The sequence below is a fragment of the Camelus bactrianus genome, chromosome 14 (assembly GCF_048773025.1).
Source record: "Camelus bactrianus isolate YW-2024 breed Bactrian camel chromosome 14, ASM4877302v1, whole genome shotgun sequence".
Lineage (NCBI taxonomy): Eukaryota > Metazoa > Chordata > Mammalia > Artiodactyla > Camelidae > Camelus > Camelus bactrianus.
Genome location: NC_133552.1, coordinates 70,210,811 through 70,235,969, shown reverse-complemented (window position 1 = coordinate 70,235,969; position 25,159 = coordinate 70,210,811). Strand labels below are relative to the sequence as shown.

Below are 25,159 nucleotides of genomic sequence, written 5' to 3'. Positions count from 1 at the left end.
AAATGACCCAGCCTGCACGCCCCGCCGTCCACCCAGACCCAGGCGAGCTCTGATTTCAGACACCAGGACTTACCTGTTGAGAAAACCCGCAGAAGAACTGGTATAAAAACTGAGGGAAAATGAAGCAGACGTTCTGAAAGACAAGGCGCATGCCTGTGAGTTCAAGGACACACGGCCAGAGGCAGCTCTGCCCTGTCTCGTGTCACGGGCTCTGAGAGGCCGGCTATCTGCGCAAAGGGCCCCGAGCGCCCCGCGGTCTACAGGAAGTCAGGCAACGGCCTTACACCTGCCTCACTCTGGCGGCTCGCGCGCTGTGTGCCGGTCGCACCTGGTCCCTCTGCAGACAGACCGTGTGATGGGAAATTCGTGAAAGACAAGGGAGGAGGGAGCGTCGGGCCAGAATAAACGGGGAGAATCAATGTGCACGGTGTGGAAGGAACTCCTTCAAAGAGCTGCAGCAGGTGGGCCTTCCTCAACCACTGCAGACCCCCACCCCCACGGTGCGTTACGGGAATGCGCGAGCAGGCTTAGGGGTCTCCCCCCGACGCCGCAGGGGTAACCCCTTCCTCTCCGACAGCTGCCTCTGCAGCCGTGAGGCGTCCTGACAGGCGGGCCACCTCAACCTGCACATCACGCGCACTGACACGGCGACAGCAGGAGTGCTTCCTACCTTGTAAAAGAAGTACTGCACGAGCTCGGATACTCTGATGTAGTAAAAATGCCCGTGAACGAGCAGCATCTTCCTCAAATGCTTAAACCTCGGTATCGCGTAGTCGCTGTTCCTGGCGGCCTGGCGCCCCTCCTTTCCGATGACGCCTACAAGGAGGGAGGGAAACGCTGAGTCAACCCTTGTCAACACCCCGCGGGGAGCAGGCACGACCGGGTGAGACTGGACCGCCACCGTGTCATTTCCAGCCATGACACCCCACAGACAGGGCTCCCAAATGTGCCATCTGAATTCTACGGTCAAACAGAAAACAACCTTACGGTTACTGGGGGGGACGGCGGGGGTGGACGGATAGACTGGGAGTTTGGGATTTGCAGACACACACGACTGTACATCAACTAGATAAACAACAGTGTCCCACTGGACAGCACAGGGAACTACGTTCAGTGTCCTGAGCTGCCTACAATGGAGGAGACTGTGGAAGGAACACGTGCGCGTGGCCAAATCACCACGCCGTCCACCAGACAGCAGCATGCCACGGACTGACTGCGCTTCAGTTTAAAAACCAGGGAAGGAAGTGAACGTTACGGCTGTGCCTGGGCTGTGTCCCTTCTCGTCCAGCTGAGTCACCAGGTCACCAGTTTTGCTTCTTTTGCAGAGAAGCAGAACTGGGGGGCTCACCAATGCCCACGTGGGCCTCCAGGATCATGCTGACGTCGTTGGCTCCATCACCGATGGCCAGAGTGATAGGATGCTCTTTTGAAAATTTGATCAACTTAACGATCTGGAAAAGAAGTAAATGCAGAAATGATCTCCGTTTTATTTCTTGCAAATTTGATTCAGTCAACACTTACTAATCACAACAGACTGAGGAAGTCGCGGGTGTGAATTTCTTGGAGGGGGAGGGTAGAGCTCAATGGTAGAGAGCACGTTTGTTTAGCACATGTGAGGTCCTGGACCAGCACCTCCATTAAAAACGTAATAAATAAACCTAATGCCCTCCTGCTATCAAAAAATACCCAGCAACAAACAAAAAAATTAGTACTAAAAAAAAAAGTTTAAAGAAAACCTCTTCATTTAAAAAAAATGGACTGAGAATAAATATTTAAAAAAAAATAATTTTCTATCATTTTTGTTTCTATTTAAAAAAGATGGCACTTTGCTAGATTAAAAAAAAAAAAAAAAGAGGCTGTAAGAACGAACGAGTGGTTCTCCATATCCAGACGCCCCGACCCCTGACGGAGCGGCGGCTCCCGGACCTGGGCCTTCTGCAGGGGGGCCATCCGGCAGCAGAGCACGGCGCTGCAGTTCCGGCAGATCTCCAGGAAGAGCTCCCTGTAGTTGCCGGAGCTTCCGTCCTCCCGGGGTTTCAGGACTAGAGACAGTGCGGCTCCGTCGATGATTAATCCGTAGTCCTGCATCTCTGCTGAAAGTCTGTTAGATTGTACAAACCAGAGAAATGACTCAGCAGCTAACTCCAGAGGTCTGAGAAGACTACACACTTTGGGGGTGACCGCCGACGCTGCCGATCCCCGATCGGGGATTAAGACGCCAGCACTTCTTGTCAGTGTGGTCTCTGGATCAGCGCACGTGACCCTGACTGCATTTTAGGCCGCGTGAGAATGAAAGGTGCCGACTGTGGGCTCCTGGGCAGGAGCTGGGGCATTCCCACGCGGGAAGGGGGCATCTGTCCTGCCGCCCACAGAGGTCAGTCCCTGATCCCGAACTGCCCGGCCCCCGTGGCCGAGGGTAGGATCTACCGTCACAGCTGACACCTTGCGGCTACTCTGCCTGGATGACCTGACCTGGAGACAACACAGCCCAAACGCGTCTCTTTGCTGCGTTTCAAAGTTGCAAAGGACGCTTCCAATCCCCAAAAGGAACTCTGCAGATCAGGTGAAGGGAAACACCTTTGCACGATTTCTGAACGAGTACTTTAAAATTTGCACACGACTAGAGGGCTGCTTTTGCTTTACCTAAATTAGGGAAAACCTAAAGTGATTCAAATGAAATCTCATCTTAGAACATGCCTCTAACACCAGCAAGCACAGCGCTGATAAAATGCGAGCAGCTGCTGCGTGTCCTGGGAAGGACGCCTCGGGCTCACAGACAGACGTCCATGCACCGTTAGCGTCTCCCCCCACCCCAGATGCCTCAGGAACCCACAGCACAGCCCCCGGGGTCTCAGAAGCAGATGGGAACCGTCCCAAGCATGGTATTTGGTAAATCAACGAGTCAAGCCTCTGCATCCTTCAGCCGGCAGTCGGGAAGCGGACCCGGCGCACACGCCCACGCCCCTCGTGCAAAAGGCATGTCACAGGGGCCAAAGAGAAGCAGCTCTGGTCACGTCTGCGACCACGGAAGGCTGTTCTCGGCCAGGGGCCGCCTACCCCGAGAAGCTGTCCCTGGTCAGGCTTGCGCCGCAGCGGAGGACCGTCTTGCTCAGCTCAAACAGCACGTCGTGCAGGTTCTGCTCCTCCAGCTTCTTGGTGGTGAGCTCCAGCAGCTGCGTGCCCCTCCGGAACAGCTTGCAGGCGTAGCAGGTGGCGGCCGCCGTCTCCATCTTGTCGCCCGTGAGCACCCACACCTTGATGCCCGCCTTCTGCAGCGCCTCGATGGTGTCGGCCGCCTTCTCCTGCAGCCTGGGAGCACAGCACGCGCCCGTCAGCGCGGACGCGGGATCTCGGGGACTCCCGAGCTGCCCATCTGTGGGCGGTTTTCTCCCCGCAAGTTAAGAAGCACCTGGCGCCGCTTGTGATCCTGCTGCGAAGGACCGGGAGCTGTTTCCACAACTCCGGGTTTCCTCCTTCTAGCAAGTCCCTTCCTCACACCGTGTCGTCAGCACGGAGAAAACACCAGGAAGCAAATGGCATTTCACACAAGGGACGTTGGCTGAGCACACGGCTTTCCGTCTGGCTGGACTGGCTACTCAGACAGGATTTTAGGCAATTGTAAGAGGGGCCATCATCACCTCCAACCAGGAAATGGGGGAGAGGGGGGAACGGGGTCTGGACAAGAGGTGCTATTCATCCCCTGTCCTTTGGGCATAAGCTGCTCTCACTTTGCCATTTACCAAACTGGAGCCCAGGTTCCCCACAGAACGTGGAGCGCGGACAGCGCTAGTCCTGGTTCTGCGACTGGCTCACCCGTCACAGGCTCACCACGCGTCACAGGCCGCGTGACGCACTTGCTGTGATGTCTCGTCTTTGCCAAACTTTACCAGGTGAGGACTGTCATGACCTCCATTCTGCGTGGGGAAAACCCAAGGCTGCAGAGGCCGCAGAACGCGTGTGCGGACACGGCTTTCTTGACCTTAGTCAGACTCTCGGGATCCGTGAGAATCCGGCATCAAAACCATGCCTGCCTCATTCTGGGGGCCTGCCACTGTCTCTAGATTTTAGAGTCTTCGCTTTTGAAGTGAAAACACGCCTGTGTGAAGTAGAGGGGCGTGTTTCTGTCCAGTGCTGAGTGAAAGGAAGAGATTCGGATTCTAACTGCAATGATCCGGTTCCAGTCTGGGATAAACTTCCCAGGTAAGGTCTGGAGATCATGCAATCGTTCTGGTCCAGAGACAGAAAAAACCATCTCTAATTCCATAATTCTTTGGAAAAAAACTGAGGCGCAGAGCGGTCTGCAAAGATGCCAGCGAGAGATTCTAAAGGAATAGTTTGTAATCAAGTATCATCACTTCAGAGCCACCCTCGCCCGCGTCCGGGGGTCTTCTCTCAGAGCCCCCAGGCCCCCGTTCCCACGACCCCAGTGGGGCCCCAGCTCAGCAGGCGAGGGTCCCTCCGCCTGTAAGAGCCTTCGTCCCCCCACCCCCCATCAGGGACCAGCCCCGCCGCCCCAGGTCGGCGCCATGCTCTGAACGCCCTCCTGGCGCCGACAGCCCGCCCTCTGTGACCTGTCCTGCGCGGGGGCCGTGCTTCCACACCCGTGTTCCCGCTCTGAGCCTGGAGGAGGCGGGACTCAACACAAACAGAGCCAACCAAGCAGCCCTCTAACGAGGTGGAGGCCCCAGTGAGTGCTCATCAGAGGCTCGGAAAAGCCGGACTCTGAGGCCAGGACTCGAATCTCGGGCCAACACAGACAGGCCCGGCAGCTGCCATGCCGTGGGAAGCTAGCGCCCAGCGGCCTCCGGAAGGTTCTGTCCCAGGTTTTAAAACCCGGGTGTTTTCTTCTTTCCTTCAGCACGACTGCAGCCCGTCCCTTTCAGCCTGCTCTCAGGGCAGCACGGGGCGCAGGCGGCCACTTCCAGGCCTCGAGGGACCTCCGGCCTCGCTGCAGAATTAGGGCAGACTGGCTCCTTCCTTGGGGGTTTCTGACCGTCCGCCGTCGGTAATCTGACAGCCACCACTGTCAGGTTTTGCAATATTTGGCCTCGTCATTTTAAATTTCCTCAGTGAGTGATGACAGATACACTGAGAACGTTAAGATCTAAAATGTTCATGCCTGTGTCTGCAAAGAGCTCGCCGCTGATTCAGGAACAGCAGGAGTGATTCCGCTCCAAGGAGTAACTGAAAAAACACCCCTGTGCCTCGACTATTCCTAACACGGGGTGAACATTTCTGGTTTCTCGTGGGAAACCATGACCTTCAGGCCTCTGGTTCACGGGAAGTCAAAGGGCACCCAGGCCCGACCCCGGGGATGTTGCCCAAGGCGGCCAGACAGCCCGCCTGGCCCTGACGCATACACGCGGCACCTCGGGTGCGGTGACAGCGTCTCCCGCGGCCACTGCTGTCACATCATGCCAGGCCGAGCGTCTGCTTACCGGTCCTCCACGGCCGTAGCGCCAAGCAGCACGAGGTTCTTCTCTATCTGCTCGTAGGCTTCCGCTAACTTCCTCTCCCGGTCCTGAAGGGCCACCCGCGCGGCCTGCAGCAGCTTGCAGACGCCCTCGTGCTCTTCCTGGGTGAGCCTCCTGTAGGCGACACACAGGGTCCGGAGCCCCTCCTGCAGGACACGGAGCAGCACCGTTGACCCCCGTCAGCAGCTTCCTCCGCGTCCCCCTTCCGCTTAGAGCGATGAAGCCGAGGACTACAAACCAGCCCACCCCGAAGGCTGGTCATATACGACGGAATCACCCACATCCACGTTAAGCACAGACAATCATTACAGGTTATACAGTTTTCAAACCAGGGAGCACGGGAATAAATAGCACAAATCAGGGCCCTTGGAAGATAAGGCTTTGTTCTCGTATTTTGACAAATGAAGAATTCAACTTCTCTAGCACAGCAGTTTGCGATTTAGGGTGAATGCCAAGTGGCAGCTTTAAAGTGACGTGTTCTAGGTGGGAAGTTTGTGCAAGCTTGACCTTGTTTGGCGCCCACGGAAGGAAAGCCACGGGGTCATTATCACACCGAGTGGGTCCACAGGGGAGAGAGATAAGAACCTAAGAGGGGCTCAGTCTCTACTGAGATCACAGTTCCGGGTGTCACCGCAGAGCACGCAGCACGCCAGCCAGCGGGGCGCAGGGCGCTGGCCTCCCAGAGCCCGGAGGGGCCGCACGGAGCACCTTCACTCCATCAGCGGACAGTTCCTCCTGATCAGGGTGAAGCCACCGCCACGGAGCCCTGACTGACCATCTGGGCGAGACCCCTCTGCGTCCCTGTTTCTTCAGCCTGACTCCACCGACCCTGGGGCGTGAGCCAGGGTCTCCTATGTTGTCAGTCTGAACTCTGGGAGAATACTGGCTCTCAAGAGTTCAGGCAGCTTCTCCATGATAGGAACGCTAGTCTCCTTTGACTCTCGGAGCACGTCACCCCTCCCACCCTGCCTTGGACCTCTAAGCTCAGCCGACGGACATGGCCACGGCTGGGTTAACGGCTCCTGCTGTCCCCAGAGCTTCCAGGAGCCTGAGGGGAGGAGGCGCGAGCCGGGAAGGAGCCGGACTGCGGCAGCATCTGCGGCTGGGGGACCCCCGGGAGCCCCTCTACCCACCACCGTCCAGACACCACCTCTCGGTCAGAGGGGGCCAAGCCCGCAGCCCCGCCGTCTCTCTCTACGAACCTGAGCTCTGGAAGCTCAGGGACACTGTGCCCCGCGAGGGCCTCTCCCCATTCCTACGCTGCCGCCTGGTTTTCTGTCCCCCCTCCTCACCACGGCCCGCTGCTCCGGGGGGCAGAGCTCAGGCTGCTGGCACAGGGTCTCACGTCGCCCCCGAGTCCCTGGCACATGGTCATAACTTAGTAACTTCTGCTGAAAAGGTAAACGGTTCAAACTGTACAGAAGCACCCATGTGATCAAGTTAAGAGACATTAAACTCAAATCGCAGAACGAGTTCTCTGACTTCCCCTAAGAAGCAACAGACACGGGATGTACGGCTTCGTTCTCACACCAGAAAACCTGCACCAGAAAAGGACAGTAACTCAGAGCTGGCCCAGCGGAGACGTGGGGTCAGCAGTCAGCAGAACCTTCAGAAATGGGACTGTGCTCCCAAGTGGATACGGGCGTCCCCTTGTGGAAACGCGGGGTAGAAATGCGCTCTCTGTTCCTCCGAAGCGCTACGAAAACCCTGGAGACCGTGTGAAACGACACCGTGCAGACAGAGCCAGACAAACACGCCGCAGGAAAAGAAAATACACAACACTGTCCTTCACAAACAGAGACACAAACATCCTCAACAAAATGTCAGTAAACTGAAGGCAACAGCGCAGCCAAAGGACTTCACGCCACAGCCAAGTGGGGTTACCCCATAAACCCGAGGGCGGCTCAGCGCACGCCCATCAGTGAAGGAACACCCGATATCGAAAGAACAAGGAGAAAACCTCACACGATCATTTCAATTGATGCAAAAAAACCAAAAAAACCTGACAAAACCCAACACCTTTTCACGGTAAAACCACTCAGTAAACTAGGAATGGAAGGAACTTGCTGAACCTGATAAAAGCCACACGCGAAAGGCTCAGACCCAGCGTCACACCCGGTGGCGAGAGACTGAACGCTTTCCCCTCGAGATCAGGAGCCAGACAACACGCCTGCCTTTGCCGCCCGTATGCAGCGTGGCGCTCAAATCTTCACCAGGGCAGTGAGGCAAGACCAACAAAGGCACCCAAACCGGAAAGGAAGAAATGAAGTCACCTCTGTTCACAGATGGTATGATCTTACACGTAGAAACCCTGACGATTCCACACACACACACACACACACACGCACACGGCTGGAACGAACGGGTGAGTTCACTACAGGAGACTGTGTGTGAAGCCACACCGCGCAGAACAGCAAGTTGACACACAGACACAGTTGTGTTCCTATACACTAACTATGAACAATCCAAAAAGGAAGGTAAGAAAACAACTCCACTCACAAAGGCAACAAAAAGAATAAAACAGCCAAGCACGAATTGAACCAGGGAGGTGAAGATCTGCAGACCAAAAATGGCAACACTTTGCTGAAAGAAACCACAGGAGACCCAAGCCAGCGGACAGGCGTGCTGTGTGCAGGCCTGCGAGACCTCATACTCCCGGGACAGCACGACCCTGGGTGATCTGCAGCGTCGGCGCAGCCTACGGACTGGGAGGAAATGGGGCAAATCACACATCTGATGCGGTGTTGGCATTCACAGTCTATAAAGAGCTCCTACAAGTCAACAAGGAAAAAACCCTGATTTAAAAAATGGGCAAAAAGCTCGACCAAACACCCCTGCGGGGAAGATACACAGACGGTCAGTGTGCGCAGGGAAGGCTGCTCAGCGTCTTCAGTCATCAGGGAAACGCCACCACCACCCACGAGGTGCGGCCTCACACCTACTAGGGCGGCCGTCACAACACAAATGGGGAACAGCAGGAGTCGGTGAGGGTGCGGAGAAACTGAAACCCTCGTGCACCGCTGGGGGACGGTGCAGCCACTGCGGCCTGGCGTCACGGAACAGCCCGGCATCTCCTTGAAAAGCTACACACGTTAGAATCACCATGTGACCTAGCCGTTCCACTCCTCAGCACACGATCGAAGGAAGTCAGGGACTCAGACACAGGCGCACCTGCGCACAGGCGTCACTCCCAGCGGCCAAAGGTGGACACGGCCCGAGTCCCTCAACGAGGGTGGATAACCACGTGGCGCAGTGTGTCCACACGACGGAATGCGATGCAGCCACGAAGTGGCTCTGGTGATGCAGGAACACGATGGACCCGGGACAGACCAAGTGCGCGCTTCAGAACGAAGCTCGAGAAGGAAACCAAGCAGGTGAAGTCACGGCGGAAAGGGCGAGCGCCGGTCACCAGGAACCCTCAGGGCAAAGGCCATCCCATGAGGTGCTTGTCATCCTGATCCCGGAACCCCAACGGCAACCCAGCTCCCACAGCAGGACGGGAACAAGCCAACTGTCCACGGAAGGCGGCGCCCAGGGCAGGAGCACCGCCCGCCAGGGGTTCCAGCCGCGAGGACACGCGCCCGTCCTGGCGCCCGCCCGCCCGCCCGGCAGGAGCGTCCCTCCCCGCGAGGAAGAAGGGCCGCAGGCGGCCCGGCCGCGCTCACCACCGCGTTGTGCTCCACTCGCGATCGGATCTGCTCCACTTTGCCTTCTATCACTCGGGGAAATATTGAAGAATCCGCTCCTTTGCAAAACAGATAAATTTCTCCTAGAAAACACGGGGGGAAAAGAGTTTAATGTAATCACACTCTGGGGGAGAACGAATTATTTTTCAAATTACGCTTTTATTAAAAAACAAAAACCGAGGTATCAGTGCTGAGACCGTTATGAAGGAGACGCCAATAGACCAGTTAACACGCAAAGTCGGAAACATCACACCTACGGGTCACCCCAGAGCCTCGTTCCGACAAGCCCAGAACCTCGAGGGAACATCAGGAACTGGCTCCTGGCGCCCCTCCTCCTGTCACCCTGTCACTTCTGCCTTCTCTCCAGCAAGGATGCGAGTGAGGCTGCAGGACCAGGGAGGGGTGAGGACACAGAGGGCTTGGCCGACCGACCCCAAACCAGGAAAGGATCTGCTGAGACGCCGGGTGGGAGCATCAGGCTGTCCTCCGCGTTCACAGGAGCTGACGGAAAGCATCCGTCCTGCAATTTCTGCGCCTCACATGCGTTAGGGCTGGGTGCGCGCTCCCCGCTCAGGGGGAGTTGGCTTCCTTCCCGGTGAGTTGGGAAAATCTAGGCTCTGACGGAACGGAGACGAAGAGGCTGCAGGGACCTGCGCCGACGCCCTGGGCTCCTCCTCTCCTGCGAGAAGCCTTCCCGCCGGCAAACCACAGGGCATCCGGCTGCCTGCGGGGTTGGCATGTGACTCGTGGAAGCAGCGTGATGCGCCTGCCGGCAGCTGCAGGGCCAGAGGAGGGACCCGGAGTCTCTTCCTAATCTGTCTTCAGACAGAAATCACTACCCTCTGGAGACCCTGGGTGCTGACGGCCCTCAGGCAGCAAACCAGGGGGACCGGGAGGAGCCGGGACTGTTCCACTGTAGCCGGCTCCCTGGCAAGGGTGCCTGGAGGGGCCGTGGGGAGGGGGCGCGCTGGCGGGCGACAGCTGGTGAGCCCAGACCTGTCGGCCCACACAGGGAGCCCGGACGAGGGCCCAGGAACTCGGTGGCGGCATCGGGAGGCACGTTGGCGTTGTCCTTGGTCCCAGAGAGAACTACCCCCTGTGACACACCCAGAGTGGAAACACTTAATCAAGCCTGACTCCTGCTCACAGGAGTCCTGCAGTTAACCCAGGGCAACGCCAGCCCACAAATGGGAAGCACGCAGGACCCGGAGCAGACCCGGGGCCGCGCTGGGAGGGGAGTGGGGGCGCGGCCGGCGTGCTGAGCTGAGCAGGATCTGCAGGAGCAGGGAGCCCACCCCAGGGGAGCCTGGGCCCCTCTCAGGTGGAGTGCCAGCCAGCCCGACGGCAGCGCCCCTGCCCAACCGCCAGCCGTAACTTCTAGGCGATGCTCGCACGTCATCAGGCACAGTTCAGAACAAGGTGTGTGGTCCAGACAACTCTGAGTAATGATGCACTCTTGGGCCATAATTTCACCTAGAAGAATCACGGTGACTCAGGGAAATGGCTTGTGAATGACTGAAATGTGAGCTGCCTCAACCTGCCGCTCCCCTGAGCCGCTTCAGCCGAGGGACGTGTTCAGGGGAACCTGACGTAAAAGCATGCAGAGAACGAGGCAAAATTCAACCTGCAAAGGACAAGCGCAGACGGCACTGGCTCCAGCTGTGGACTCTGCTTTTCCACTCTCATCAACAAGGGAGAGTTACCAACCCACACAGGAGACGCCGGGCCCCTCAGAGCCCTCGGTCAGACCCCTGCAGCTAAGTGGCCGCGGGGCTCCGATGTCCGCCCCCGCCGTCCAGGCTGTCAGCTCCGAGGAGGCGCTACTTCTGAGAGAACAGCTTGTTTGATGAAACATTCAACGTCCTGGAAACAAGCTGCTGCAGCGGCTGGTGCAGACGGTCCAGCCTCGGCCCCATCGGCCCGCAGCCCCTCAGAGCTGCCCTAGAAGGGCGTGGACGGCGCTGCGAGGAAGGGCTGTTCCAACGGTTTGAAGGCCGTGGACACACATCCTTCGGGTGGCTCAGATCCTGTGCAAGCCTTCGCCACGCCCTCTTTGCTGGTGAGCACAGTCCTGTTATAACAGTCCACGGTGCATCTCCGAACCAGCTCGGTGTCCGAGGCAGCTCAGGAGAGCTGGGGATGGGCTGAGGCCGGAGGTGGGCTGGGGCCAGATGGGGCCTGAGGCACCGCTCCTAGAGGCCGTGCCCCCGACGGCGGGCTGACCGACTCTCCCCAGCACGTTGGCCCCCACAGCACTCGCCTACTGGGGGAAGCCACACAGCAGAAAAACTGCAGGTATAATTTCCAAGCCTGGTGCCTTTATCCCGGACGAACGTCGGTGCCTTCAACTCCCAGGAGAGCGCAGGCCAGCGCCGGCACAGGCGAACTCGTCTGCAAACACCGTGGGCTGCGTGCTTCCATGTCCTGCAGAGCCCAGCGGTCAAATCCCTGTGTCCACGTGTTCCGAGCGGCACTGACACGAAGCACTTTGAGTTCCACACACTCGTTTGAGCAGGTCTCATCCGCGGAGCTGTCACGGCCGATAACCTCATCAGCGGCTCAGAGACGCCCACGGCCCCACCCACGGAGCGCACCTCCTTCCAGGGTGACTCCCCGGCGCCGTGGGCAGAGGAGCCTCGGCGGCCTCATGGTGGCCTCAGCCGGCTGAGAAGCCAGAGTGAGGCATCTGTGGCCCCATCAGAAGGGACGCTAAGGGCCAGGTTAAGGGCTCACTCTGTCCACTTCCTGTTGGAACGGAGTCCTCTCAGTGCGAGCCTCAGGACAGGCCGACCTCGCGCTCCCCCAGCCACCCCGGGTCCCTGTGTGGGGCTGAGTCTGTTCAGTGTCAGGGTGGCGGCTCCGTTTGGCTGCTAATCGGGCAAGTTTCCAAACGGAAAAACACAGCCCGATGCAGCCTGGCTTTAAGAAATGAAAAGGAGTAAGACCCAGAGTGTCCTGATCAGGTGCCATTCTGAAACTGGACAAGTGAACTGAATCCAGCCGTGTCCACCGGGTACCGGCGGCAGGGCCGCGGCGCGCACACTGCCGAGAGGTGCGTCCGCGCGCAGAGCGTCTCCAGCCCGGCAAGGGCCGAGGACGAGCCACAGCTCCCTGGCTGACGAGAGCAGGAGGGCGTCCCCCGCGGCTGCCCCTAGAGCTGCAGGCGAGGAGGAGGGCTCAGGGGAGAGGGCGGGGGTGGAGGAGGAGTGACTGCGGCAGGTCTGCTACGCCTTGGAAGAGGGAACAAAAGACACGCGCCCCAGCGTGCTCAGCAGCAGCATCTACAACAGCCAGGACGCGGAAGCAGCCAGGCCTCCACCACAGAGGGCTGCGTGGAGAAGCCGTGGTGCGTGTGCACAACGGAACACTGCTCAGCCGTGAGAGAGGATGAAACCACGCCACGCGCGACAACAGGGGTGGACCTGGCGATCGTCAAAGTGAGGTAAGGCGGACAGACGGACAAATACCACACATCACTTATCTTTGGAATAAAAAAAAAGACACACGAACTATTTAAAGACAGAAACAGACTCACAGACACAGAAAACAAACTTACGGTTACTAAAGGGAAAAGGGGGCAGGGATAAATCGGGAGCCTGGGACTGGCAGATACACACCACCGTCCATAAAACAGACAGCAGGGTCCTGCTGCGCAGCTCAGGGAACCACATTCAGCGTCTTGTAACAACCCATCACGGAAGAGAACGTGAGGAAGAACAGACGTGTGACTGGGTCACACGCTGTCCACCAGAAAGTAACACAGCACTGCAAACCAGCTCTACTTCAGTCTAAACAGAGGGGGGAAGACGTCTAAACCCTTGGGGCTCCTGCAGAGTTAGGCACCAGAATGAAGCACAACCACAACATTATCGTTCGCGGAGCCGAAGGGGAGGGCGTCTACCTGCAGCGGATCTGACAATCACACTCATTCTCCTCCTCACTGAGTCAAAGCTCAGGATCTCCAGCAATTCAAACCTGAAAAAGAGATTTAAAATGTGTTTCAAGGGTGAGAAGGGGTAAAAGGGCTATGGAAAGTGAGATGTCCCACGTCCGTCCAGCTGTCTCTCCCGGGCTACAGCTCAGTGTGCCTACGGGACCCCAGAGGCGTCCGGACGCTCTAGCAGCTTCGTGAGCCTCTGTAGTCAAACTGACGTCAGGTGGCCTAACCCAAGCCTGTCTGACGGTGCAACACCGTCCAGCGGCTTCTCCTCTGACCGCCCGATCCTTAAACTCTCCAGGAGCTTCGGTGACATTCTCAGGGTTGTCACTGAGAAGGAGGGAGGACGGGTTATGGGACGGGAACAGGGAACCTGGCCTTTTCTCCAAGAAGAAACCTGTACAGGTGACCCTTCCCGCCTCCACTGCAGGTCCCCGTGAGGTGTGTGAGCTGCGAACACGACTTCACGGTGTCCTCACCTCTCAACGTCATTGTCCCTGTTCAAGATCTCCATGTAATTGTCCTTCAGCCGCAGGTACGTGAAACCAAGCCTGTGAATGAGAACACAAATCCGGGGGTTAACGTGGAATTCCGATGTTCCCCTTGCAGAGTGCTTCTGCTTTACGCTTTGAGAACATTTTCCTTCTGAAAAAGAAATGCTTCTAGTAAAAAGAGGTTGTAAACGGCACTGTGAAGCCAAGAACTAATCGCACTGAATTTATTCACTGTCTCCGAAAGTGGCGCACGAGCCAACAGGATTTCCACGCACCCCACCCTCCGGCGCACGCACACGGTCAGGCCTCCGACTCCAAGTGTTCACGCAGCAGGTCTGAAGCTGGTCCCTGTCTGCGGACCCAGGTTTACCTCCCGAGCGGGGCTTGTTTAGAGTTTGGCTGTGATGTCAGAATCAGAAGGACTCCGGGAGTCTGTCGATCCCCAGACAGACGCTGTCTGTTCACGGATGAGGGAACTACAGCCCGGGCTGGCCACGGGCCACAGGGCCCCTGACGTGAGAGGCCCCCGCCTCCACCGGCTCGAGCGAGCGCTCTCTCATGGGGGCACAAGCCGGGCGGGGGACCGGAGGCAGGCTTCTGGACCCGAGGAGCTTACACAACGGGGGTGGCGTCCGCCCGGCCCGGGGGCTGGCGGCGGAAGGAAAGGCTTCTTGGAGGGCGAGTGCCACGACCCAGCGCGCCTTGATTTCTGAGCCCTCGCTTCCCGGAAGAGATACACCTTGCTTTGAGAAATCCCACCTCGGTACGTGTGAACTTGTGCCTCTGATGAAGGTCTGCAGGGACACAACTCACACACTGGACACCACCGTCCAGACTGTCTGGGAGGAACACGCGCCTTGGCTCACGACAGAAACATGGCTCCAGGCAGGTGCGAGGTGCCCGACACCCACTGACGGAGCACCTCAGCGCCGCTCACTGACGCACAGCTGGCCACGACACTGCGCTAGTTCCAGGTGTGCAGCGTCGGGATGTGGGTCTCTGCAGATGAGACCCCACCACGGGCCACTACGAGATACGGGGCGCAGTTAGCTCTCCGTGCTGGACAGTAAATCCTGCACCTTCAGCCTTAAGTCAGGGGCGGAAGCTGTTCTCCCGACTTGAAAGTATGCCACGGATCTGCAAGAAAGCACCTTTCCACGTGTTTGCTTAAAATCCCATGTTGTGAGTCTGCAAGAACTCCCAGGAAAAGTATCTCAGAGGAGGCAGACAGCAGGTGGGGTTAACATGAGGGTATGAGGGACGCGGCAGTGGGAAACCCCAGCACCTAGCCTGAGCCTTTCCGTGCTGTGTGACTTTGGGGACGCTGCACGACGTCTCTGGACGTCAGTTCCCTGGGACGGATGAGAAAGACCTGTCATGAAGGGACCTGAAGACTGTGCATCTTTAAAAGCCAGTGACTACCCGGAATGGCCTCTAACTACTTAATCAGAGATTTAGGGGGAAAGCCACCCAGACAAGACGGCAGGAGGGGCCCACCGCTGCCAACGCAGGGCCCGGGGCCCTGTGCCCTGAGCACAGGGCAGCGCCAGCTCGGCCGTTCCTCAGCAGAAGCTGCAGGCGCAGGGCCAACCCAGGGCGCTTCCAAGGGAGCCCACGGCTGGCGGGAGGGACCTGGGACCAGAGTCCTGCAGGGACGCACCTCTGGACACCTTCGACCAGGGCCACCTCGTCAGGAGAGGAAGAGATGTACGCGCTGCGTCTCCCCGCGTCCGGCGACTTCCTGGGCCCATCCACCTCGTCGTCCTCCTTCACCTGGACGGTGTGGCAGAGACAGAGGGCCCGGAAGAACAGCTCCTCCTGCTCCTGAAAGATGCAGCAGGAGACCCACGTCTCTATGGCACACGTGCTTAAAACAGGAGAATAAACGGGAGGTGGGGGCAGCGACGCAGGGCACGCAGGAGCAGGTCCAGCTCTGCAGTCCTCGGTCAGGACGGAGATGGGCATGAACTTCGGGGAGGAGGCGGGTTCAAGGTCACAAGAAAAGAGCACCTTGGGGTTTCCGGAAGCCTTCCCAGGCTCCTGGGGTGCGACCGCGGCTGAGGGGGCCTGGGAGGGCGGGGCTGGTAGCTCATGTGCCAGGTGCTGGAACTGTGGCAGCCGCAAGGCCCCACGAGGCACAGAACACCTGCTCCTCCCCACTAAGCCTCGGGGGTGAAAAGGCCATTTCTGTCCAGAAAGTACCTGAAGTACAAGGTGCTCTTGGTCACCAAAGGCCGTCACTGCAGGGCCCACCAAGAGAGGCCACCCTCAGCCCCCAGGTGCCCTGCACAGGCTCTGCGGTCACTGAAGCTTCTGGAACAGTCTCCTGGCCAAGCGCCAACAAGGGTCATCGCCCCCCTGGGGGGGTGAGCCCCCGAGCCGCAGCACCGGGGGTGTGTGTGTGTGTGTGTCTGTGTGTGTGTGATTGTGAGTACACGCAGTCTGGAGGGTCCCTCTACGCAGCCCACCGTCCGCTTTGATGTGACCAGTGGATTCACCCAGAGATGCCTGTGCAGATATGGCCCCTGATAGCCCTCCTCCCACGAGTCACCAAGGGGTTGTGTGTGTCCCAGATCCCAGGACAGGAGGTGCCCCCGTCCACCCCGTGACCTGGGCCCCAGGGGCAGGGTGGCACTGCCAGGGCACGGCCACCTACCCGCCCGCTGGCGCCTGGGGATGCGTCGATCATGTCGATGGCTGAGGCGTCGGGGAGCACCTGCCCGTTGCAGACGGCGTGCGGCACGTACACGTGGCCCCCCACGCAGCACTCCTTGAACTCCATGTTGTTTTCGGTGAGGGTGCCGGTCTTGTCCGTGAAGACGTACTCCACCTGTGGACATGGCTCGGCTGGGAGGTGCTGCCTCTCGGAGGGCCTCGGACCCCTGACAGCCGTGGTCTCTGGACCACCCGGACTCCCACAGCTTCCACCCCAAGTGCAGCTTCCCAGGCTGGACCGTGAGCACACGGGGCGGTCCTTCCCCCAGCACTGGTGGCGGAGCATGGGGACAGAGCCGGGCGGGGTCGGGGGGGGCCTTTGCTGTCACAGGAGGCGGCTTCACTCTTCTCCAGACAGGGAGCAGGAGGAAGGCCACACGCCTCTGGCGGAGCCAGCCTTCCATCTGACGGAAGGACTAGGCGGGTCTGGGGAGGTCCTGGGTCCAATTTAACCAAAAAATCAAGGATGTGAGTGTGATGGGCTTATTCCGAAGCTTTGGGAGGCCCAAACTCTCAATATCGCTTAAAGTTTGGAAAACAGAATTCAAACAAATAAAAGGACAAAACAAATTTCAGACAGAAAACTGTGGAAAGTGTTAAAACTACACCTAATTTTATACCTTGAATTCAGATGAACTGAAGGAAGGTGGGGACCCTAGACCCTGTGGGGCCATTGTGAGGAGGGGGAGTGGGATGCCCCCACTGGCGGTCGGCAACCTGCGGGCCCCGGGTGAGTCCTGTGCTGTGCATCTTGCTGGCCTCCTGCTCGGGGCCCCCCACTGACCTGCCCCAATTCTTCGTTCAGATCCGAGGTGTTGACCAGGGGCCCCTCCCCCATCTCCTCGTCGAACATCTCCTCGTCCCAGGCGATGAAGTAGGAGCCCAGGAACTTCTGCATCTCCACGGTGACGTACATGGACACAGGGATGATGTAGTTGAAAAGCACCATGAAGGCCAGGAAGTCGGTGAAGGCCCTGAGGAACTGAGAGACGTGGCTGAGCGCCCCGCCCGCTGGCGCCACGTGGCTTCAAACCATCCAACCACAGGTGCTGTTCTTAAACACTAGGGCTTTGAACCCAAAGATAAAGACCATGTAGGGCGGCGCTGACTGTCGGCTTTCTCGCTGGCCCCAGATCTGGGCGCCGTGGTCGGCCGGGGACAGGAGCGCCGCCAGTGGCGGTCAGGTCACCTGTGAGTCGCACTGTTGGAGGCGGGGGCCTCTCCAGCCCAGAGCCCGGGACACTGTACACTGGGATGAATCCAGGTTCCCCCTGAGTCTCTGATAAGTGACCAAACGCAAGGGTCTGTACAGATGACTTTCCTGAGCAGTGCCGTCCCTGTTTCTAGCGGTTTAGTCTAGGGCCAGACTGAACACAGGCAGGAAAGGACCCAGGTCGGGACCAGCACACGGCTCGGGTGGCGCGGCGGGCCCGGCCGGAGAGCCGCTGTTCTCAGCAGGGGAGGGTTAACTGAGTCCCCGTAACACGCTAGTTTCGGGGAGGCACTTCTGACAAACACGAGGAACGGAGCTGAAACCCCAGAAGTGAAAACAAACCCATTGTTACTAGTTTCCTGTCACTGAGGGTTGCCTCCTCCCCGTGTCACCGTGAGCAGGGACCACGTACGTCACGGTCACTAGTACTCGTCTACTGGACGAGCCGCTGCACTGGGCTCTGGAAGCACTGATGTTCAAGGTGCGTCCTCACGGATCTACAGCACAAACCAGCACCTCTCCAGCCCTGGATGTTCAAACTCCCACAGGAGGCGGAGCGACCCGTGTCCCAGCCGGGGGGCTGTGACACTGCCACCATCAGTGACTGCGTCTCCTACGAAGACTTCACCGACCAAGACTTCACTGCGGCCCCCGCCTCCCTCCCAGCGGCCCACCGAAGGGAGCCACCTTTCATACCAGGTTCCTCTGTCTCTCCGACTCCGTCTTCTGATTGTACCACGGCTCGTCTCGGAATGGATCGCTCTGCCAGACGTACTTCAGGACGGTGTTTATCAGCGCTTTGCTGATCAGGATGCAGAGGTACACGATGAGGAAGACGTTCATGGATCTGAAACACAAGACAGCAGGTGACCGTTCCGCTCCCTGGAGGACCGAGCTGGGCCCCACCTGCCTCACAAACGTCAGGGCGGGTGCGTGTTGGAGGACCCCGGCCGGCTGTCACAGCTACACCTGAGTCCGCTCCGTGGGCACCGGCGTGTGGTCTGCGGGCACCAGGGGCAGAGCTGAGGGCGGCACGCCAGGCGGGCAGAGGGCCGTGCACACACGCCCGGCCCACGGGGCTTCCACACGGTGGAGGGTTCTTAATTCAAAGGACACCCGGAGGTCAGCGTCTTCTACTGTGAGGCGTCCATCAGGGAGCCCCAAACCTGGCACTGACCAGCACGAAGGAGGCGGGGAGGGAGGGATGGACGGACGCCCTCTGAGCAGGAAAGACACGGCGTCCTTGGCCAGTGCCTCACGGGCCTTATGAAGAAGGTCAGAGTTTCTAGTATCTTTCTGAAACCAGCGTGTCTGCCAACACCAGGAGACTAAGCATCCTTTTTTTCTCTCCAAATTTGTCCATCTTTAACGTATGTCAGCTTTGAACCATAAAATGTCATTTTCTTTTTAAAAAACTTAAAAATTTATTTTATTTTTTGTTGAGTGGGGAGGTAACTGGGTTTATGTATTCGTCCATCATTGGAGGAGGCCCTGGGGATTGGCACCTTGTGCGTGCCAAGCGTGCGCTCCACCGCTGAGCTGGACCCTTCCCCCGGAAACCAGGCATTGCTGCTCCGTGAGACTTAACTCTGCATTTCACATTTGCCGCAGCCACTGACGGACAGAGACCCAGAGTCACGCTTCCAGGTCAACAGCAGAGAGCTGCCCGACCGCCCCCGAGTGGCCAAGCAGCGCGCAGCTCTCTGCTAAACGCCGTGTGAAGACGCAGCGCCGCCTCGAGTCAGGATGAGTGTTAACAAGAGGCAAAGAAGACAAAACCCCAGCCGCGTTTCCTTACAAATTTGGCTCCGTCCCTGCCTTGTTAGCATAAGGCTTTTCTTGTTCAGCGATAAGAAAACGGCTCCCTCTGCTGAGGCCTTCCTCGGTAAAGCTGTGTCAGAAAACGTCGTTTCCACCAAACCCCAGAGTTAAAAGTAACCCGGGGTGGGGTACACACAGCTCGGTGGGGAGCGCGGGCTGAGCAGGCACGGGGTCAGCCCCAGTGCCCCCACTAAAAACAAATACATAAATAAAGTGACCGAATTTTTACTTTTTTAAGAAATAGTGGGAGGAGCCACTGGGCACCTGTATCTGACTCTGGACTGGGACTCTGGGAGCCCACACAAGGGAGCCTGCAGACGTGGGCTGAGGGTGTGTGGCCGCTGACGGGCCCACAAAGGAAGACGGTCGGCCTGAGAGCTCAGTAATCAGCTCTGCTGTCCCCCAGACGCCACGCGGGAGCGGCTCACGAGGCCAGGGAGAGAGCAGCCTCACATCCACGGGGGTCTGCGACAGCCGAAAGCCACCGCGGGGTACCGAGCCTTACTTTTCCACAGCAGATCGCTTCTGGGACTTTGACTGGTAATTCAGAGCCATCTTGGTCTCCATGCCCGTGTAGACAGCAACACCTGGAGGCGGAGAGCGGGCGTCAGAGCAACACAGCCGCCCGGCCTTGCGCGGCGAGGCACGTGCGGGGCAGCGGAAACGGAAACGGGCAAAACGAACCACACTGCACACTCCTCCAGGTGAGCCAGCTGCTCAGGAAGAGTCGCATCGGGTTCTTTAGACCAAAGAAACACATTCCCCCTGCGTGGGGAGCAATCTGTACTTTTTTTTAAAGTTCAGATGTAGATATGTTGGGTTTCCAACAACAGGACACATTTGTCTATTTATAAGTTGTTTCAGTGAAAACATAAACGTTAACCCAACAGAAAGGGGAGGGAGATACGAGCAAAGAAACAGCCATGGAAGACGTTTCCTGCAGAACAATGCCGTGTGGACTCTCTCACGGATTAAGGTCACGTTTGGGTCAAAAACCACAGGCACATGATGTGCGAGCAGGTGCACCCTCAGACGCCACCGCCTCACGGGGTGTGGCCACACCTCGGTGTTGGCTTTCCTGGGAGGCAGCGTGGCTGCTGCCACAAGGCCCACAGGACCTCCAAGCACGAAGCGATGCTCTCGCAGCCGCTCTACGGATTTTAACTGCTTAATGGCCCTTAATTTTAGAAGCTATTATTAATAATTCACTGATTAAAACATTTACCAAAGATTTTCTCGGTGTTCTTTAGCGTGGCTCCTCTAAGAAGCAAGTTTTCCGATCCTAATGGCCTGCAGAGACAAGGACGACCAGAAACAGAGCAATGGGGACAGCAGGTCTGCACCACAAGGGGGCTTTGCAGACTTCGCTTAGGAGGAAACTGTCTCAGCGTGGATTTGCTTGTATTTGGACGCGAACGTTAACCGGGTCCACGTAAAGCATGGGGTCTCTGCCCGCAGGACGGTAAGAACCCGTCTGCTGGAAGATTCCTGCAGAGTCAGCTTTGCTGGGCCAGCCTCCCCCTCTCCCACAGCCCCCTGAGCCGCACGCCAAGCCCCCACCCAGCCCCCCTGAGCCGCACCCCAAGGCTGTAACCCCATTCCACCTGCGACAGTGAGGGTGGAAGGCCGACCTGCAGGGTCCCCGCACTGTGCCATCAGTAGTACCCAGCACTGGTCAGAAGTGTCACCTGACGGACCTGCCCAGAAATCCACTCCCCACAGGCTGCATGCCTGCGGCCCCCGCACCAAACACCCCATGGGCTCTGGCAAAGCGGAAGGGCGGTCTCTGCGACTCCTTCGGTGGTCTCTACCACGTTCCCCGGGAGTTCTGTGTGACACGGTCACACCTGTAGAACCGAGGCTGGGAGACCTTTACATGCACTGCCACCAAGCCCACCAGGCCCCCTGAAGGCAGGTGGCCTGTAAGCCTGGAACAGTCCACACACGGCTGCTCCAGCGGGAAATCGGGTAGGAACAAGACGTGAGACTCAACCGTGAGTCTCTGCTTTGGGGGCTCGTGGTCCAGTGGCCCCTTTGCTGACTGAGTAATAATTTCTTCTCATTTCCCAAGAGTAGGAGAGAAATAAGAAGCAGAATTCAGGGGGCGGGTAGAGCTCAGCAGTAGAGTGCGTGCTTAGCACACACCAGGTCCTGCGCTGCACCCCCAGTGCCTCCACTAAAACAAACAAACAAAAGAAACCTTATTACCCCCCCAAAACAAAACCTTAAAACAAAAAAGTAATAAAATTAAAAACATAAATGTGCAGTTGGAAAAAAAGCACAATCCAGATGCACTAACTTTGCTATTGCAGCGTTCTCCCCACATCCTTGGAGGGGAAAGGGAACGAGCTGCAAGTACTTTCAAAGGTTCGCCTTCTCTGTCGGTGCACGCAGAGAGTGGGCGCCTCCCGCACGTTACAGACTCAGCGTGCCTTCAGCACTCAGACAGCGCAGCGCAGGACCACGCCCCGCCGGAGACGAGAAGGGGCTGCTCAGCGAGGCGTGCTGGCGGGGACACACCTGGCCTGCTGCGACCTGCCCCCTGGCCCCCACGTGTGTCCCTGGCCTGACAGCCATGCGAGACACAGCGCCTGGCTGCGCACTTGGTGTCTGCGTGTTACAAGAGCTGTCAGCCTCCTGACTTTATGAAAACAAATGGCCCTCTTATAAAGTGCCTCTGGGCAGTCTAAGAATAATTTACTTAAAAACATACTTTGCAGGGGAGGGGACAGCTCAGTGGTAGAGCGCGTGCTTAGCATGCACGAGGTCCTGGGTTCAATCCCCAGTACTGCCATTAAAATAATAAACAAATAAATAAACCTAATTACCCCTCCCACCCCTGCAAAACCTGGTTATTAAGAAAAAATTTTTTTAAAGAAACAAATATTGGGGAAAAAAGTGCGTTGCTTCTAGTTTGGACAGATGAACGAAGAAATATTACTCTGAAAAGACGGAGAAGTTGGACCTAGAATTCATAACTGTCTACACCACAAACGTATAAACATCTCAGACACCCAAATACTGAAAGTCTGCTGAACTGTAGAAATACTTAAAAAGCTAAACCAGAATAAGCATCAAATACAAAGTGTATTATTAACGACCTTTGCAAGGGGCTCAGCCTGCAACTCCTTCCAACTACCAAACAAGGAGGGTCTGCAGGCTGACTTCCAGGCACGTGAATGTACCTAAATCTACTCTCTCTTGTTCAAACACGATCAGAGACACAGAAACCCAGGTCATTTCTCCAAAGTAACTAGGTATTTACAACGATACGTATTTAACAAAGACCAAAGCAAAGCCTCCGTAGATTCTGGGACACACCTGCCGGTCTGCTGCTGCAAACGGTGATTAAAAACATGCTCAGGGGGGCACCAACCTGTTTCCTTGAAACAGGTAATTTCGAGAGCCATTTTGAGAGCCATTTCGAGGAGGTCTGCCCCAGGGACTCGTGGTCCAGTGACCGCTTACTCCGCAGTAATTTCCCCTGAGCTTTTTTCTGCTTCTGGGCAAGGGTTTTTCTCTGACACACAAGGTAACATCAGCTCAGGAACAATTTGGAGACTTAAACTCGAAGAAAAACAGCTCCCCTAACAAGCGGGCTTTACGGAAAAGGCGCGATTTCCAAGCTGAGTGAAAGCCAGGCCACTCCGTGCAGAGCGACGGACGACGTCCAGACCCAGGGTGCACGGCCGGGAAGTGCGCGCGGCACAGGCTGCGCCGGTCCTGACCCGGCTCATCCCGGGCCCCAAGTTGGCCACCTGCATCAGGTGAGGCCGAGCAGGCGGCCGAGATGCACGGGTGGGCGTCCCCAGAGGCAGGGCCCCCCGTCCCCAGGGGAAGTGACCCCGTGACAGGCCCTCGTATTCCCCGACGTCTAGAGCCAAGACCGTGTCCCAGGGGTGATGATGAACCAGCAAACGGCCTCCCCGTCAGAAGCTCTCTGACCCCACAGCTGAAGACGCACAGTCTGCTCGCTATGAAAGGCCTTCTGCCGCAGGGAGGGGCCCCAGCACAATCCCTGGGGATCGCTCTCCACCAGTGAGACGCCGGCACGCCTAGACGTGTACCCAGGAGGAGCCAGAGCAGGAACCCCACCCTCAGTGCCCGGGGCAGCGACGAGGAAATGCTCTCCTCAGCAGAGGAATCCGCTTGCAATTTAACACAAGAGGAACTTGCCAGGGAGCAGCATGTCTCCTCACCTCACCACGGGGTCATTCAGATCGCTGTAGACGTTGATGCGGCCCACAAACCTGGCAACAGGGGAGGCAGGTTGGTGACCGCAGGCTCACTCAGTGAGTTAGTTAGTTGGTAAGGCAGCAGGGGCTGGGGGCGGGACCGAGCCCCCGCTCCTCAGGAGGGAAGGTGGCCTGAGCCGGGTTCCTCATCCCTCGCCCTCCCTTTGCTTTCTGTTCCATCAGGCCATGACTTCAATGATTTTCCTTAAAATCACTTTCTCAAAATACAGAAAATTCATTTTTCCTCAACAGACTTAGTTGCATTAGGCCTTTTTGAATGTTTGTATCAACTATCCATATAAAGAGCCGTCGGGACGCTGCTGGGCTGTGTAAACGCACAAGGGACGTATTTTTGACCGAGTCTTAAATTTTACGCAGGGATGCTCAGTCTCCTTCCAGGCGCCCCCGCGGTGGACTTGGGGCGGGCAGCAGGGCGGTGGCCGGGCTGGGGGCGGGCAGCGGGGGGGGGGGGGGCAGCAGGGGGCGGTGGACCGGGGGCGGGCAGCAGGGGGGCGGGCAGCGGGGCGGTGGCTGGGCTGGGGCGGGCAGCGGGGCGGCAGGCAGCAGGCAGCTCACCTGTAGAGGTCGGGCTGGGGCTGTTCGCACTCGATGGTGGCGTGCAGGCCGCCGACGTCCTCTTCAGTGTGAAACCCCTTTGTGTCTTGAACTGCATAATGGGTCTGCAGACGGACAGAAAGTGCGAATTGACACCACAGCCATCAGCAGGAACCCAGTGGCAGGTGCCTGCCGTCCTCAGCAGCACCAAGCTTCACCGTTTATGCGTGTAAACAGCTCAATGACCCCATGGGACCAGAACTACAGGAAGGAGTCTGTGAATATAAATCAGTTACGGAACTACGAGGCCACTGCTGTTCCTGAGTCTGTCAGGTCCCAGGCCTCTTCTATCCTTAGCAGAGCCCCCACTTAAAGGTAAAAGGACACATGGCAATGCTGGCAATTCTTCAGAACCGGGCGCTTCGATTTAACCCCGCAGTGGTGGCTCAGACACAGATTCAGGAGCTAAAATACTCCTTTCTGTTTATACGATGCCCTGTTGTCTACAGAGAGCTGTTGCAGGCACCACAAATGCCCTGCAGGTCCCTGTCCGGGGAGCGTACCCGCCCAGACCCTCACCCGGCCTCGGCCCCAGGTGGGCCTCGGGATGCCCAGGAGGGCTGGTCGGGCACGGACCCCCTGGCCTCGCCCTGGACTTTCTGGGCCGTGGGTCTGGGGCAGAACCCGAGACCTGCACGTCTACCCTGATCCCAGGTAAGCTGCTGCTTCCGGTCTGCGACCCGGTCCTGGGAAGCCAGCCCAGGAGGCACCGGGGGGTGTGAACAGGGGGAGGGACAGCATGGGGGGCTGGTGAGAGGGCATGTGTCTCTACGGTGACTCAGAGCAGCAGGGGACGCGATCCCAGCAACCCCTGCGGCGACATCTGTACCGCCGTGGGGGGTGTGTGTATCCAGCACTTTGGGGAATTTTCTAATGAGTTCCTCCCAAGAGCCCCTGGAAGACAGGTTTGTGCCCATTTTATGGACGTGAAAACATGACCAGGGCAGGGGTGTCCCACGCCCACTCTGC

The 25,159-nt window shown here is 57.9% G+C and overlaps 1 protein-coding gene across 6 annotated transcripts in view; it reads right to left on the bottom strand.

Moving 5' to 3' along the window:
* Positions 1 to 25,159, bottom strand: part of ATP11A (ATPase phospholipid transporting 11A) — a 92,523-nt gene that overhangs the window by 18,454 nt on the left and 48,910 nt on the right. For all 6 annotated transcript variants that reach the window (XR_012511787.1, XR_012511788.1, XM_074378562.1 and 3 more), the window contains exons 7-23: positions 24,152 to 24,255; positions 23,540 to 23,590; positions 20,566 to 20,630; positions 19,846 to 19,927; positions 18,216 to 18,366; positions 17,091 to 17,288; positions 16,248 to 16,421; positions 15,252 to 15,415; positions 13,577 to 13,648; positions 13,062 to 13,135; positions 9,140 to 9,243; positions 5,439 to 5,620; positions 3,058 to 3,309; positions 1,927 to 2,101; positions 1,349 to 1,451; positions 671 to 816; positions 74 to 133 (exon numbers count right to left, since the gene is read on the bottom strand). Coding sequence is in view for 4 of the 6 variants with exons in the window: in XM_074378562.1 (XP_074234663.1) it covers positions 74 to 133; positions 671 to 816; positions 1,349 to 1,451; positions 1,927 to 2,101; positions 3,058 to 3,309; positions 5,439 to 5,620; positions 9,140 to 9,243; positions 13,062 to 13,135; positions 13,577 to 13,648; positions 15,252 to 15,415; positions 16,248 to 16,421; positions 17,091 to 17,288; positions 18,216 to 18,366; positions 19,846 to 19,927; positions 20,566 to 20,630; positions 23,540 to 23,590; positions 24,152 to 24,255 (2,157 nt within the window). In the remaining 2 variants the exon portion in view is untranslated. The remainder of the gene's footprint in view (positions 1 to 73; positions 134 to 670; positions 817 to 1,348; positions 1,452 to 1,926; positions 2,102 to 3,057; positions 3,310 to 5,438; positions 5,621 to 9,139; positions 9,244 to 13,061; positions 13,136 to 13,576; positions 13,649 to 15,251; positions 15,416 to 16,247; positions 16,422 to 17,090; positions 17,289 to 18,215; positions 18,367 to 19,845; positions 19,928 to 20,565; positions 20,631 to 23,539; positions 23,591 to 24,151; positions 24,256 to 25,159) is intronic.